Here is a 15,407-nt window from a genome sequence, read left to right on the forward strand (position 1 = left end):
CTGTTTCCAGTCTTCCATGAAAACATGTCTGGTCTTGGGGGAAATGTTATGGTCAGAAACAGGAGGGTTGGTGACAGGAAGGATATCCCATTGTAGAAAATCTACCTCAACAAATACCATCTAACCCATGTGAGCATGAAAAAGGGGACATTAAGATGATTATTAAAACCATTTTTGTGTCCATTTCCCCATCTTTTTCCCTCTGTAAGGTAGTAATGGGAAAATGGGCAGTTTCCATGAACTTTGCGGGCTGATTCTCCTAGATAGCCCGAATATTAGTTTCAAATTTTGGCACAATGACAGCAGTTTTGTGACAGGAGCCAAGTCAATTAAATCAACCCCAGTGCTCAACTGGTACTTATTTTATCAACCGCACCAAAAGGATGGAAAGCAAAATAAACTTTGGTGGAATTTGAGCTCAGAATGTAGTGCCAGATTGAAATGCTGCTTAGCATTTTGGCCGGCGTGTTAACGATTCTGCCAGTTTGCCACCTTTGATAGCCTGAATATCAAAAAAACACAATGCAATGATTCTTGTGGTAAGCTTTAAACTTATGACTCTGTCGTAACAGTAGTTCAGTATCCTAACCTCACAATCATTGGCTCACTAGAATTTGAAATGACCAGTTGTTTTTATCTACTACAGTCAACATTTAACCCTTTAGTGTTTAAACCGACCATATCAGGCCCAGAAATTCCACATGTTTTATATTCAAACTGACAATATCTAGCCTCTCACACCTACCCTACAATGTCATTCTAAAAATAAACAATCACATCATTGAAACCTCAAAGCTCTAAGATAATGCATGATTTATTCAAAACAATTTGAGTGAAAAAGTATTACATTTAACAGAGTAATCTGAACACTAAAGGGTTAAGGAATAAATAAAAGCAACATTTAGGGTATATTCATCACAAAGAAAGAAGATAATTTGTTTTTGGATAGCTCTTCATATGGTTGATTACCAAACCTTCCCTCAACAGCTCACTGACTTGGTGCATCATCTCACCATTTCAACTTTCGAATGTAACAATGGTACCTACTTCTCTGAAGGAAAGCCATCTGAATAATTAGTAAGCCTTCACTCTCCCATCAGCCCACCAACAACTAACCTCTCTCTCTGTTTCTACTACAACTACCACAATTCTCCCTATTTCACCATAGTGAATCAAAGGCTGTCAGGAATCTCTATGCAACAACACACTACAACTAGTAGACCAGAGAGTATCATCCACTAACCTCCTCTTCTACTACTACTACTACTACTACTAAAAACAATTAGAACTAGTGTCCACCAGATAAGCTCACTTGACCAATCTGCTTCTTACCCTGTTACCACCCTCACAAAACCTCTGTGCCATACACTTTACCAAATATTTTTATCTAAAGCTTCAAAGCATTGCAAATATCACCATCACATATTTATTACTTGAAGCTTCTTGGTAGATACTTGACTTACTAAAAATAACAGCTAAATTTCTCTCCTATTCTCTTGATAAAGAAGTGGATTCATTGGATAATTTAATCTTGGATACATTATTCTTGTCATAAAAGGATGGGATTTTTATGGCTGTAACAACTTAAATAACAGAGCTGCTCAGTCAGGTCCAATCTAGGACTGAAATGTAACAACCTGCGGCTGTTTGAACTGAATATCAAATACATTGACCCCGCCAGTCTGGAAAGAGAGTGCAGAGATAATGAGGCCCTGTATTCTCCTTGAATGAGAATTAGAAAAGTGAATCTCCAACTAAGGATTTTGCTTGAAATTATTATATAACACTTCTCGTGGGAAACTTAACCCCAATTTTGATTGTTTTTTTGTTACTCATCAAATATTTTTGACACCATCCTGAGCCTGAGTGAGAGAAATTGACTGACAGCCAACAGTGTTTGTCGGGGAAGGGCAGGGCAGGTAGTTTAGTGATTTATTACACAAGATATCTTGTAGGATTGGCGAGTAGGGCATGAGGAAGAAGGGGTTACATGTATGACTAAAAGTTTTTTCCTGGGTGAGTCATTTACAGAAAGAAAGCCTTACAGAGGTCTGACTCAGTTATCCCCCTTCGTTTGTGTGTGTGTGTACGCGTGTGTATTGTGTAATATATATTGTATGTATGTATGACTGTGCATGGATATATTACTGCCATGAGTATTACTACTGCTGCTTTTCTCTCTCTCCTTGTTTTGGGGGTGGGGAATAAGTACACAAGAGCAGGTGTGACTCACTAAAATATCAGCTGGTTGGTTTAATGATTAAGTCCTGCGATGTGTGTTTTGTTTCCGTATGCCTTCCAGCTGATAGTGGTTGCAAGTGGATCTGGTCACATCGTCCTTTGTTAGTAACAATGTACGCACACTTATATTTGTACACATGTATTTGAGTGCAGACATGCACGCACTTACACACACACACACACACGAACACATTTCTCATCCATTCATTCATGCTTCCGTTTGCACATGGTCAACATGCTTACACTTCCTCATATACATATTTTCCCTTACACAACTTGACCATACACACACACACACACACATATACTTTATCCCTGTGTGTGTGTGTGTGCACGCGCACATACACACTCTGTCATGTATACACTTTAACCCTTTTGTTACCAACCTGCCTGAAACTTCCTCTGACTCTGAGTACAAATGCCTTGTTTTCATAAGTTTTGAATTAAAATCTTCCACCAAACCGTAGTCACAATTTATGTTCCTAACACTAGCTGAATGAAAACTGAGTTATTTTACTAAATTCTTTGTTATATTTAAAGTAATTGAAAAACACAGAACATCTCAAAATAAATGCAGTAACGAAAGGGTTAATTCATTCATGCGCTTAGGCATATGTTTGTACTGTCTCTCGTTCTCTCACAGACACAGTTTCTCACATATAAACACACCCTGTACCAGACCAACAGAATAGCTGTAAACTAGTTCACCAACACATCCCAGTTCATTAAATATAATTGATTTCCTACACAGCATTTTACACTGGGGAGAGGTACGGCATTCGTGTCTTTGACTTTTATACGATGTAATAGAAAGATAAATAGATGTAGGTAAGTAGATAAACAAACACACATGTTTGTAGATAGATACACAAATAGGTAGGTACAACTAAAAATAAGGGTGTCTGAGAGACACCACCATGCCGAAATAGCAGTCAAAACCCTGACTTTAAAAACCACGTTAAATGTTCATATCATACCATGAGATAAGACAGAGGGACAAAATAGACTAGCAAAAAGTATTATTGAATAATTCAAGATCCAGGATTCCTGGTTTTGCTTGGTAGGTAGGTAGATGGCTACATAGGTGAGTGAATGATGACACATAAAAATACACACACACACACACAAAAACACTAATGGCTATGACTCAGTGGTCTGGAGGCACAACTTTTGAACAACACAGTCAACTTATATTATTATTATGGCTATATTCTACCCTATTGAGTCATTATTAAGTTTATGAGCCTAATGTATTTAATTACATAATATTTGGAATAACTGCCATCTCAGCCATGCCTCTGATCTAAAACAAAAACATCAACAAACTTGTGCTTGGCTGGCTATAGCCTATCACAATAAGTTCCTTTGGTAGGTAGGCTTCCCCTCCACTTACATCATGGAAACAAGCCTCTTTCCCAGCTGCTTCAGACTGCTGCTCTAAACCTCCTCTCCTCTGTCTACATTGCAGAAACAATCTTTTATTCCCAACAACCTTAGGGAGCTTCCATGGTAACTAAACTCTTTCACTGCATTGTGAAGAGGCTTTGCTTCTCAGCTATAGGGAAGATAAGCAGTATATAAGGGTTCTGATGTAATAGCAGGGGCACGTGAACTCCACAATTTGAAGAAAATGCACCCTTTCTAGGATGATATTAATCATTAAAAAATAAAGTGATAGATGGAAGTGGATAGCACCCAAGAAAGATGCCGCCGTAAGCTTCCATGTGATAGTTGTAATTAACCCTTTAGCATTTAAACAGGCCATATCCGGCCAAAAATATTCTACCTGTTTTATGTTCAAACTGGCCAGATCTGGTCTCCCACACCAACTCTACAATATTGTTTTAAAAAATTAACAACTACCTTATCAAAATCTCATAGCTACAAGATAATGCATGATTAATTCAAAACAATGCAGATGAAGAAACATTAATTTTGACAGAATAATGCAAACACTAAAGGGTTAAGTTCCCCATTCTTGCATCACAGTAGCAACTGTTATTCTCAACAGCTTTAGACACTACTATGAGTCCCCTTGGTAGTTGATTCTATCCCCCTACAGTCATGGAAAAACCTTCTAAGGTCTAAGGAAGGTGGCTGGTCCATCTAGAATGTTGAGAGCTCTGAATAAACCTCTCATCACAATGATGGCTTGGTTTTGTGAATGAAGGGAAATTCTTGATGAGGGTTGTCCACATTGATTGCAGGCTCATTGAGGTGCTGTGGACTCCAATACAAGACAGGCAGGCCTGTCTGCAAGGAAGATTCTCTTCTGGGTTTGGTACTACTGTGTTATTGCTTTTCCTCAAACGTCTCTTTCCATCAAGGTCATGCTGGCATGCATTCTCAGTTGAGAATAACTGGTGAATGGTGTCTCTCCAGGCTTTGAAGTGGAAGTTGAAGTAGATCACTAGAAATGACCAATGTGATTGTTACCAAGAGATTTCTTCAGAGAGTTCTTATATCTTTCTTTCTTTTCTTTGGTGCCTCTCTGTTACAGTGACCAGTAGGGAGTTTTCCATAGAACACAATCTTAAACAGGCAGTGATCCTCCTTACTGGACATGTGCTCTGCCCAGTACAGCTTCAACTTCATCAATATGACCATCATTCTGGTGACTTACACCTGCTTTAATGACTTTAATATTGATAGCAAAGTTACTTGGTACAAAAACAGTGATTATGGAAGTGATCTAGGAGCCAGATTTGGCAATTGGGTAACTTACGACTTAGAGCCTTATAGGAGGGTGATCAGTATACAGGCTTTATACACAATGATCTTTGTACAATTCTTCAGTTACTTGCAGTTCCAGACCCTTCTAGTACAGTCAACTGCTCTTTGCTTTTGCCAATCTCTTATTAATAACTTTGTTGATCTTGCACCTGCATCTAACGAGATGATGCTCCTCAGGTAGCTCAACTGGTGCACTGTCTTCAGCTCTGTTTCACTGATGGTAATGTAAGGGGAGCTGTGGGCTGGTGAGAAACTTCTGTCTTCACAGTGACAAAGAATTCAGCAACTTCTGTTTAACAAGCACAGCACCAGGGCCATAAAGCAGCTCCTGCATGGGCTTTTCTATTATCTTGGTATGGAATTGTGGTTGCCTCAAGTTCAATAGTTGCCATCAGACAGCATCAGATGTAGAGACCACTTGCCTCATTAAGGTCCTCTGTTACACTTCGAACTGGGCATTAGGCTTGCAGTATTCAAAAAGGGTTATGCCCTCGTTTTATGAAGGAGACTTGAACTCTGTAAGCTTCAGTAAAAGCAACTTGTCAATAAGAGTAGTAAGACTAATAAAACTGCAGCAGGCACTTGCTACCGACAACTGGTACTGATGTAATGATGAAATACACACGCTTCATGTTGCAAAGGGGTTCGTATTAAGAAGTGCATCCAACTGTAAAATCTATGTCACAAAACATGACTTGCACAGCTGCAAGAATTGATGACCTTTTTTTATTCTACTGTTTGTGTGTCAGATGACAAATGATTACTATGACAAACTGCTATGGGACCTCGCTATTTCATACTAGCATGGGAAAATGAATTTGAAATATTCAGCATCTCTTTCTCTCTCTCTCTCTCAAACACACTTCTCCATTATCACACACTGATTGTACAGGCAATCTGAATAAGTCAGATAGACAGATAATTTATTTGATTGCCAAATAGATATAACATTACAAAAGTATAATATACCTGGAGTTGCCTGTTGATAAAATAGTGGGAGCGGGTTGGTATTTTTGTAGAGAAGACAAACAAAAATGTATCCATACTCACAGTCACTCACTCTCAGAAATGCACACATACACATCAAGGTGTAAAAATTGCTCAATCAATAATATGGGTATACAGGTGTAGTCCCCCTCCACTTACTTTAACCTCTCTTCTCCTACTCGCATCTCTGATTTGATCATTATTTATTTTCCCAGTATTTCGGGGATAGTGGCTTACATAGATAAATCATACCTATAAAATTCTACCACATTACCTACATGTATGCACAAATGTATATAAGTATGAATATGTAGCGAAACTACACATGTATAACTCCATTACATTTACATGTGTGCACAAACATAGCTCTGCTACACATATATAAACATACATAAATCTAATAATATATATGTCTTTTACATATAAAAATGCAAACATATCCAATTATATACATCCAAGTAGCTCTACTGCATTAGTTTAGTTTGTTTACATACCCATAACTTAGCAGTTTGGCAGAAGAGACCAATGGAATTAGTACCAAGCTTTAAAAAAAAAATTAGTACTAGAATGAATTTGAGTAAACTTTTCGAGGCAGTTCCTTAGCATTCCTGCAGTCCCACAACAAACAAGTGAAAGATAAAAGATACATACACATCTCTACTGCATATATGTACATACACAAATAACTCTACTACATACAGTATATATTACATATGTAGTTATACATCATAGATAGAATAGATCTCTATTACACACATACCTCTACTATTTATATACTTGTTCTACTTCAGGGAAACTGGGGATGGTAGTCATAATGTTAGTATTTGGTTTCCTCCACTCCTCACATCTATTATTATGGCATGTACATAACATACATTTATATATGATGGATTTCTGTTGGTTTACACTGACTGAGTCACTACTTGTCCAATTATTTCATATAAGTGTAACAACTACCTACACTTGGTATTTATAAGGGATTGAGTTACCCGCAGACACTTTAACCCTTAAGATAATCCTCAGTGTCACAAGGCTGCAACCTTTGAATCATATATGAGGGGAAGTCAAAGATTATCTGCAATTTTGTCTCTGTGGAAAGGCCATCATAAAGCTGTTTGAAAGCAGGTACAAGTTTTGAGTAGGTTTTGCTTGTTGAAGTGGTGAGCAAAAAGAATGGTTCAACAGGATGCAGTCCAATCAGCACTCCAGTGCAATACAAGACTTTGAGGAACTCCAGATCTATGAAGCATCATACGATACAAGCCAGCTGGTTAGTAACATGGTCGTATTTCACCAAATACAATGCCACATCATCCAAGTGGTACAAAGTTAATGCACAAGTTAATGCATAAGCGGAAGGTGTAACCTCTCGAAAGAGCTGTTCTTCACTCCTGCTCCAGAGCGTCAGCTGCGGGGTCATTCCGAAAAGCTCTATCTGCGACGATTTCATCTCAATCGAAGGAGAGGGGCTTTCTCCGTCCGGGTTGCGGATCCGTGGAATAAGCTGCCGGACGAGATGGTGAGGATGCCGACAACCGCTCGGTTCAAAGTCTCCCTTGACCACAAGTGGCCTGAACTCTTTGCATGAACACCACCCTGTACATAACTCCATGTCCCCCTACATGGCCTTGCTTTTTGCTTTTTGAGCCAAAAAATTAACTAACTAACTAACTAACTAACGAGTCAAAGTGAGGTGGTTAAAGCATTCATTCTTCAGGACAACAGATTTATTAACCCAGGGTTGAATGTGCTTGTCGAATTCACTGTCTTTGTTCTATGACTTGTGATCAAAATCATGGTTGATTAATCTTGTTATGCAATCAAGAGCCTGTTCAGTGACACCGGGTGAGCTCGATGTTGCATTCATAAGAAAACTCAAGTCTTGTCCAATTGCGTTCTTAATGTTACTTCACTGTTTAGTTATTACTTGATCGAACATAAGTAAAGGGTGCAAATTGCAAAACAGATGTTTAGGTATGTGTTCTGTGCCGAGATTTCCTGCTACAATCTCTTCAACCCCCAACATTGTGATGTTTGGGCCCAGATAACAAAATCAATTTTTTTCAAATAGTGTTTTAAGCAAGATATTAGTTTCTGCTTCTTGTAGTGAAAGTACAGCCACTTTTAAGTCAGCTAGGTTATTTCTTGCTTCTGATGCTACAAGCAAAGTTGGCAAAAGTCCATAATGACCATCAATAGTCAACCCCTGGACAGAGAAAGATCCAGCTCCCTGCTTTTTAGGTCCATCATCAGAATAAGCATGACTGACGTTTTATCACAAATCATATCTCTTTTACAATTCTGTCCAATGCCAGAAGTTCAATACTTTTACCAGCCTCTTGAATGTTACAGGGTGCAGGCAAAGTGTCTAGATCTATGAAATCTGTCCGATCGTGTGCCTTCCAACTTCTACCAAACAATTTATTACCCACTGTTATCAAAGTCCCATTTGCTTGTTTCTGAAACATATAGGTGTACATTATTGTTTTTTTTTGTTTTTCTATATGAGGATGGTTGGTGAAGTGTATAAATTCAGCATTTTGGCTTATAACATTCTGTCACACATTTTAAATAAAAGATTTGAACTTCTAGACCACACAAACATATGAATTGACATAAAATAAGTCGCCTATCTGATATACCATGATCTATCTAAATAGTGAATTTTGGCTGCCATCTTATATTTCCACAATCTTGCAAAAATTTCATTAGTTAGAATAAGCTTATTTTATATCAGTATACTTATTAGTAAATTAAAGTTGTTGTTTTTTATGTAGTTTCATTCAAAATTATGCATTATATATATTAAAATGTGATTTTATCACCATATCAGAGGGTTATCAACTTTCAAGGAGCTTGTACAGTGGGGTTAGCACATTCAGTTTGTGGAAATTTTGGTTTTGAGGTGATATTTGGACCTAACCACAACTTTTGATGGGTTTCCAAAAAAAAAAACATTAGGATTTACATCTATGCCTATTGTCTTCATAATATCTAGTCAAGGATAAATATTACCTTACTTTGAAACAGGTGAGGGTTGGAAACAGGAGCATCATCTGGCTGTAAAAATGTCCTCCTCAGCAAATTTTGTCCAACTCCTGCAAGCATGCAAAAGTGAATATTAAAACAATGATGATGACATAAATTACAAGAAAACTTAGAAAATACTTTTTCTTGTAAAATTCTTCATGTTTTGGAAAGATCTAGAAAACAAAAAGGATAATAGGAATCTCTCTCTCTCTTTCGGAGAGGCACAAGCACATATACACACACGGCAGTAACTTCCACCTGCCGAATTCAATCACAAAGCTTCGGTCGGCTCGGGGCTATAGCAGAAGACACCTACCCAAAGTGCCACGCAGTGGGACTGAACCCGAAACCATATAGCTAGGAAGCAAGCTCCCTAACCACACAGCCATGCCCGCGCGTTAAAAATGTAATTAATTTGAAGAACTGGATGTATACTCAAAGTATACTTTTAAGCTCAATGTCTGTGAGGTTAAGGAAGTAAGCTACTGACCAACCACACAGTCATATGTTCAAACCTCATCTGGGCAAGTCATTGTGTTGTACTCTTGAGCAAGAGCTTCAATTAACCTTACTGGACTAGGACAAAATAAGGAAAGATATAGGCATAAGTAAATCCAAAGACCCAGTTTTTTGATAACATACACAATTATAATAATTTCTAACTGTTACAAAGCCACAAGGTGTTATTAATTGAACTTACTCTAATATTGAAAAGGTATATATTTTATTGATCCTGGAGGGAAGACAATGTCCAACATGGCAGGACAGACTAAAACACCATAAGGCTTAGCTGACAGCCGTTTAATATTTATTAATTTCAATTTACTATAATAAAATATACATCATTGATTTCTTGGTTGGTGTCTAGTTTTGTGTTGACTCAAGCCAATTGATCCCTTGGTTAGTGTCTGACAGCATGTTGACTCGAGTCAGTAATTGGCAATATGTTGACTCAAGCCAATTGATTTCTTGGTCAGTATCTGGGCATCATATTAACTCGAGCCAGTTGATCCCTTGGTCACTGTTTTGCATTATGTTGACTCAAACAAATTGATTTTTTTGATCAGTATCTAGTGTTATGTTAATAAAGTCAATAGGCGTAGGAGTGGCTGTGTGGTAAGTAGCTTGCTTACCAACCACATGGTTCCGGGTTCAGTCCCACTGCGTGGCACCTTGGGTAAGTGTCTTCTACTATAGCCTCAGGCCGACCAAAGCCTTGTGAGTGGATTTGGTAGACGGAAACTGAAAGAAGCCCGTCGTATATATGTATTATATGTGTGTATTTGTTTGTGTGTCTGTGTTTGTCCCCCCAACATCGCTTGACAACCGATGCTGGTGTGCTTACGTCCCCGTCACTTAGTGGTTTCGGCAAAAGAGACCGATAGAATAAGTACTAGGCTTCTAAAGAATAAGTCCTGGGGTCGATTTGCTCGACTACAGGCGGTGCTCCAGCATGGCCACAGTCAAACGACTGAAAAAGTAAAAGAGAGAGTGATTGTGTTGGTTGAGTGAACTGTTTAAAATATCTGTTTTTTAACTTTACAGGTTCGGAATGACTACATGCTCGATGTGGCAGAACATGTTGACCATGATGTTGCTATTCGACTTGGTTGTATTGAAATGAGGTAAGAGCTCGAACTATTTTTTCGTCTTAAAAGCACCATCCGTTCGTGTCCGTTGCCAGCCTCGCCTGTCCCCCGTGCCAGTGGCACGTAAAAGCACCATCCGTTCGTGGCCGTTTGCCAGCTCTGTCTGGCACCTGTGCGGGTGGCACGTAAAAAGCACCCACTACACTCACGGAGTGGTTGGCGTTAGGAAGGGCATCCAGCTGTAGAAACACTGCCAGATCTGACTGGGCCTGGTGCAGCCTTCTGGCTTCCCAGACCCCAGTTGAACCGTCCAACCCATGCTAGCATGGAAAGCGGACGCCAAATGATGATGATGCATGTCTCCATTTGATATGCTTCTATTACAAAGCCCAAAGTAACTGAGTGATTTACTGGACATTGGCCAATCTGCTGCTCTGAGCCATGCAGTATTTTTGCTTTATCTATTGGAATTATGTCATTTCTGCTCAAATGACCAGTTTTGTATAATTTTCAGTCTCAAATTTTACATTATTGTAAAAAAAAGCAAAAAGAAATATTCAAACAAGTGCTCACTCAAACTACCAGAAACAGCTGTCTATTCTCCTTCAAATCTCACTCCCAACAGCTACTCTTGTAAATAAAAGCATACATTGAAAAATGACAGGTTGTTATGTATGAAATGTCTCTTCTTTTTTTTCATCAGGATAAATGATTTTATAGATTCAATTCAAATAAAATCAGTTATTTTTATTGGACATTATTTCGCTCCTATCGGCTGTAGTGCCTACCCAGGGACTAAGTTTCAAGTATGAATTAAATATATATATATATATATATATATATATATATATATATATATATATATATATATGGCACGTAAAAAGCACCATCTGATCGTGGCCATTGCCAGCCTCGCCTGGCCCCTGTGGTGGTGGCACGTAAAAAGCACCATCCGGCTGTGGCCGTTTGCCAGCCCTGTCTGGCACGTAAAAAGCACCCACTATACTCACGGAGTGGTTGGCATTAGGAAGGGCATCCAGCCGTAGAAACACTGCCAGATCAGACTGGGCCTGGTGCAGCCTTCTGGCTTCCCAGACCCCAGTTGAACCATCCAACACATGCTAGCATGGAAAGCGGATGCTAAATGATGATGATGATATATGGATATGGATATATACACACATTTAAACAAGTGGATACAAAGGAGGTTTGTTGACAAGAAAAGTATCTGGCTGTAGAAAATCTGCTTTGATAAACTATTTTTCTTTGCAAGTAAGAAAAAACAGGTGTTAAAATTGTGATGATGATGATGATGAAAAGAATGGCTTCTAAATATATTTAAATATTGTCATATTGCAGGCATTTTTTCAAAGACATGCCCCAGGCTGCTCTAGACAAGAAATCAAATTTTGAGTTTCTAGAAAAGGAAGTTGGAATTAGGCGATTTATACCACGGAATATTATTGAATCCACAAAGGTAAATAATCCAAGCTTCTTAACTCTTATAAATGCATTAAGTATAAGGTGTGTGTGTCATGATACATAGTAACAAGGCATGGAATCTGTAACGTATATGTGATGGGACATGGTGTATATGTATATATGGTGATGAGACCTTGAATATGTGTAAGGTGTGTATAATGTTAGTGAGATATGAAAAATGTGTAAATATATAAAAACACCCCATATAACCCCTTATAGCATCTTTATCTTTTGAGAGTTTAAGAAAATTTTTGTGAATTTGTCTACATGCAGAATTGATACGATTATGGGAAAGCAGGGTAGGGAATGTGACTTAAAGGTAATTTAGTTGTTGGCTTTGGCACATCCCACGACTGCCTGATACCTTCCTCATTTCTTTGTCACTCTGGCAAGTATTGATTTTTTTTTTCAGTATTTTTCTCCCCATAAACACATTTAAAGGAATGATGATGTACCCAATGGTAGTTCATTGCTAGAATTTAAACAAAATATTCAGACTGTCCATATTTTAAACTCTGATTTTTAAAAAAAATTGGAAAAAGAATGGAAATTTTAGGATTTTGGGATGGGGGTAAAAAGTTTTTTCTCATGATTGTAAGAATTCCCATGTATAGAAAACAAATTCACAAAAATTTTCTGAAAATTACTAAAATTAAAAATGTTACAAGGGGTTACATGGAGTGCTTAAACCAAAATTCTGCCAAAAATTTAAATATAGATTGGCTTCCATGCTGGTGGCATGTAAAAAGCACCATCTGAACATGGCCGATGCCAGTGCTGCCTTGACTGGCTTCCATGCCGGTGGCACGTAAAAAGCACAAATCCAATCGTGGCCGTTGCCAGCCTCACCTGGCACGTAAAAAGCACCCACAACACTCACGGAGTGGTTGGCGTTAGGAAGGGCATCCAGCTGTAGAAACACTGCTAGATCAGACTGGAGCCTGGTGCAGCCTTCTGGCTTCCCAGATCCCTGGTCGAACCGTCCAACCCATGCTAGCATGAAGAACGGACGTTAAACGATGATGATGATGAAACACAAGCACATGTATATGCATACACATCAAAACACCACACATGTTCATACATGTATACATTCTTAGATGGTACTCATTTTATTATGGTGACTGTGTTTAAATTTAGTATTTAAAAATGTATATTTTTCTATTTTAAGTTTTTCAATGAATTTATTAATTATTTTGATTTTTTTTTTTTTTTTTTTTTTTTTTTTTTTTCAATTTATTCTTTCAGCCTAAAAACTTACGAAGATTAATTCAAAATCGTTTTAAGACTTATTCGTCGTTGAGTGAAACTGAATGTGTTTTTAAATTCTTTGAAACTTTGTCTACTGTTACCAAATTCAACCAAGAGCGCTTTAAATGTGCCTTAGGAGTAAGTGTTATCCAAAATTGTTTTGCTTTCATTAACCCTTTTGATACCTATTTCTTTACTACCCACAAGGGGCTAAACACAGAGGGGATAAACAAGGACAGACAAACGGATTAAGTCGATTAAATTGACCCCAGTGCGAAACTGGTACTTATTTATCGACTCGGAAAGGATGAAAGGCAAAGTCGACCTCGGCAGAATTTGAACTCAGAACGTAACGGCAGACGAAATACGGTTACGCATTTCGCCCGGCGTGTCAACGATTCTGCCAGATTGCCGCCTTTTGATACCAACCCACCTGAGACTGCCCCTGGTTCTAAAATACAAACTTCCTGTTTCAAAGGCACCATTTACCTTGCTGTATGTAGTATTACATAGAGGTACTTCTAGCAGTAAAATGATACCATTTGGAAGTACTGTTTGACTAACTATAATTAAGAACCATGCAAGGTATCATTCATCTTGCTGAATTGTTCTATGTGTTGGTCCTGTTAACTGAGCTGAAAATAGATACTATGCTTGTTGAAGGCAAATAACCAGAGACCACTGCCAAGATAATGCTTTAAATATATATATAATGGGGTTGTGTGTGTCAGCCATCATTTTCACCTGTATTCTTCCATGCTTGCATGCATCAAAGGGAATTCATTGAGCCAGGTCTTTTTTGGCGAGATGTCCTTCCTGTTACCAACCATTACTTGTTCCCTTGTAAAGTATTATTTTACCATGGTTAGATGTGTTTGCCTGGCATGTGCGCGCACACACACACACACACACACACACATAGACAGTCTTTCAGTTTCTTTCTACCAGAACAAATCATTAGGTTATGGTTAGCCCAGAGCTGTAGTAGAAGACTATAGGTGCCATGCAGTGGTACTGAACTTGAAACCAGGAAGCAAAATTCTCAACCACATACCCATTCCTGTGGTTCAGCTGAGAAATTGGCCTATATTGGAGGCTTTGTATACTAGGAACTTAACCACCTCCATACAATGTTTGCTCTTTCCTTCAGTCACAAAACCTGCATACTCTTACCGTTTTACTGGTTTCACTTATTTCACTGTAGTGCGGTCTTCACTAGTTTTTGTAGGTCATGTTGACCCCCAGTATATTCAGTCTGGTACTTATTTTATTAATCTGTCTCTTGACCTTCTAACTTATGGGGGACACACACAAAACAAGTTTTTATGGTTTCAGTCTATCATATTCTAGGTCATCTGATCCTCCTCCAACATACATGCTGTAAACCTCTAAAAACATATCTATTATTATAATGCATTTTTCCACATTATAATAATGTGGAAAAACACCCCAACTGTTATGATGATGCACCTTCACTTCCTAGTTGGGTTGTGTAATGTTATGTCGATATTCTATCGTCAGACACTTAACCTTCTTTGATATCAACCTACCTGACACCACCCCTAGTTCTGTGATATAACTTACTGTTCTAAAGTGTTTTAAAACACCCCATCAAAATTCTATGTTAATATATGTTCCAAACACTAGCTTAATAATGTCTAAGTTAATTTGCAAAATTCATTATCGTTTCAAAATTAATTGAAACAAAAGCAGTATATTTCAATAGAAGTATGGGAACCAGAAGATTAAACTGTGTTGGAAATAAAATTTTCAGTGTTGCTTGAAGAATCTGAATTGGTGGCCGGGTGGAGATAGATAAAATAGTCTCCTGAAACACAATTGACTAACTGATAGTTTTTGCTTGTTTTTAATCTTTGATTCAATATTTTCTTAACAGTATGGCTGGAGCATTTCTGTAGATTTGGTGGTTGGACCAGATGTTGGCATCAGTTATCTCACAGAAAAAGCTTCCACGGTATGTAGGATTTCTTTTTTTGTCTTTTTGTTTTTCTCTGCTTGCCTTCTTTTAACCTGCAACAATGCACTGTGAACAACAAACTTAACCCAAGGTAACAATACTTGACTACATCTTCT

The 15,407-nt window shown here is 38.1% G+C and overlaps 1 protein-coding gene across 7 annotated transcripts in view; it reads left to right on the forward strand.

Moving 5' to 3' along the window:
* Positions 1-15,407, forward strand: part of LOC115215232 (focal adhesion kinase 1) — a 234,954-nt gene that overhangs the window by 130,663 nt on the left and 88,884 nt on the right. For all 7 annotated transcript variants that reach the window (XM_036505581.1, XM_036505579.1, XM_036505583.1 and 4 more), the window contains exons 5-8: positions 10,537-10,616; positions 11,940-12,057; positions 13,311-13,451; positions 15,211-15,288. In XM_036505581.1, the coding sequence (XP_036361474.1) occupies positions 10,537-10,616; positions 11,940-12,057; positions 13,311-13,451; positions 15,211-15,288 (417 nt within the window). The remainder of the gene's footprint in view (positions 1-10,536; positions 10,617-11,939; positions 12,058-13,310; positions 13,452-15,210; positions 15,289-15,407) is intronic.

This window comes from Octopus sinensis, linkage group LG8, assembly GCF_006345805.1.
Source record: "Octopus sinensis linkage group LG8, ASM634580v1, whole genome shotgun sequence".
NCBI classification, from domain to species: domain Eukaryota; kingdom Metazoa; phylum Mollusca; class Cephalopoda; order Octopoda; family Octopodidae; genus Octopus; species Octopus sinensis.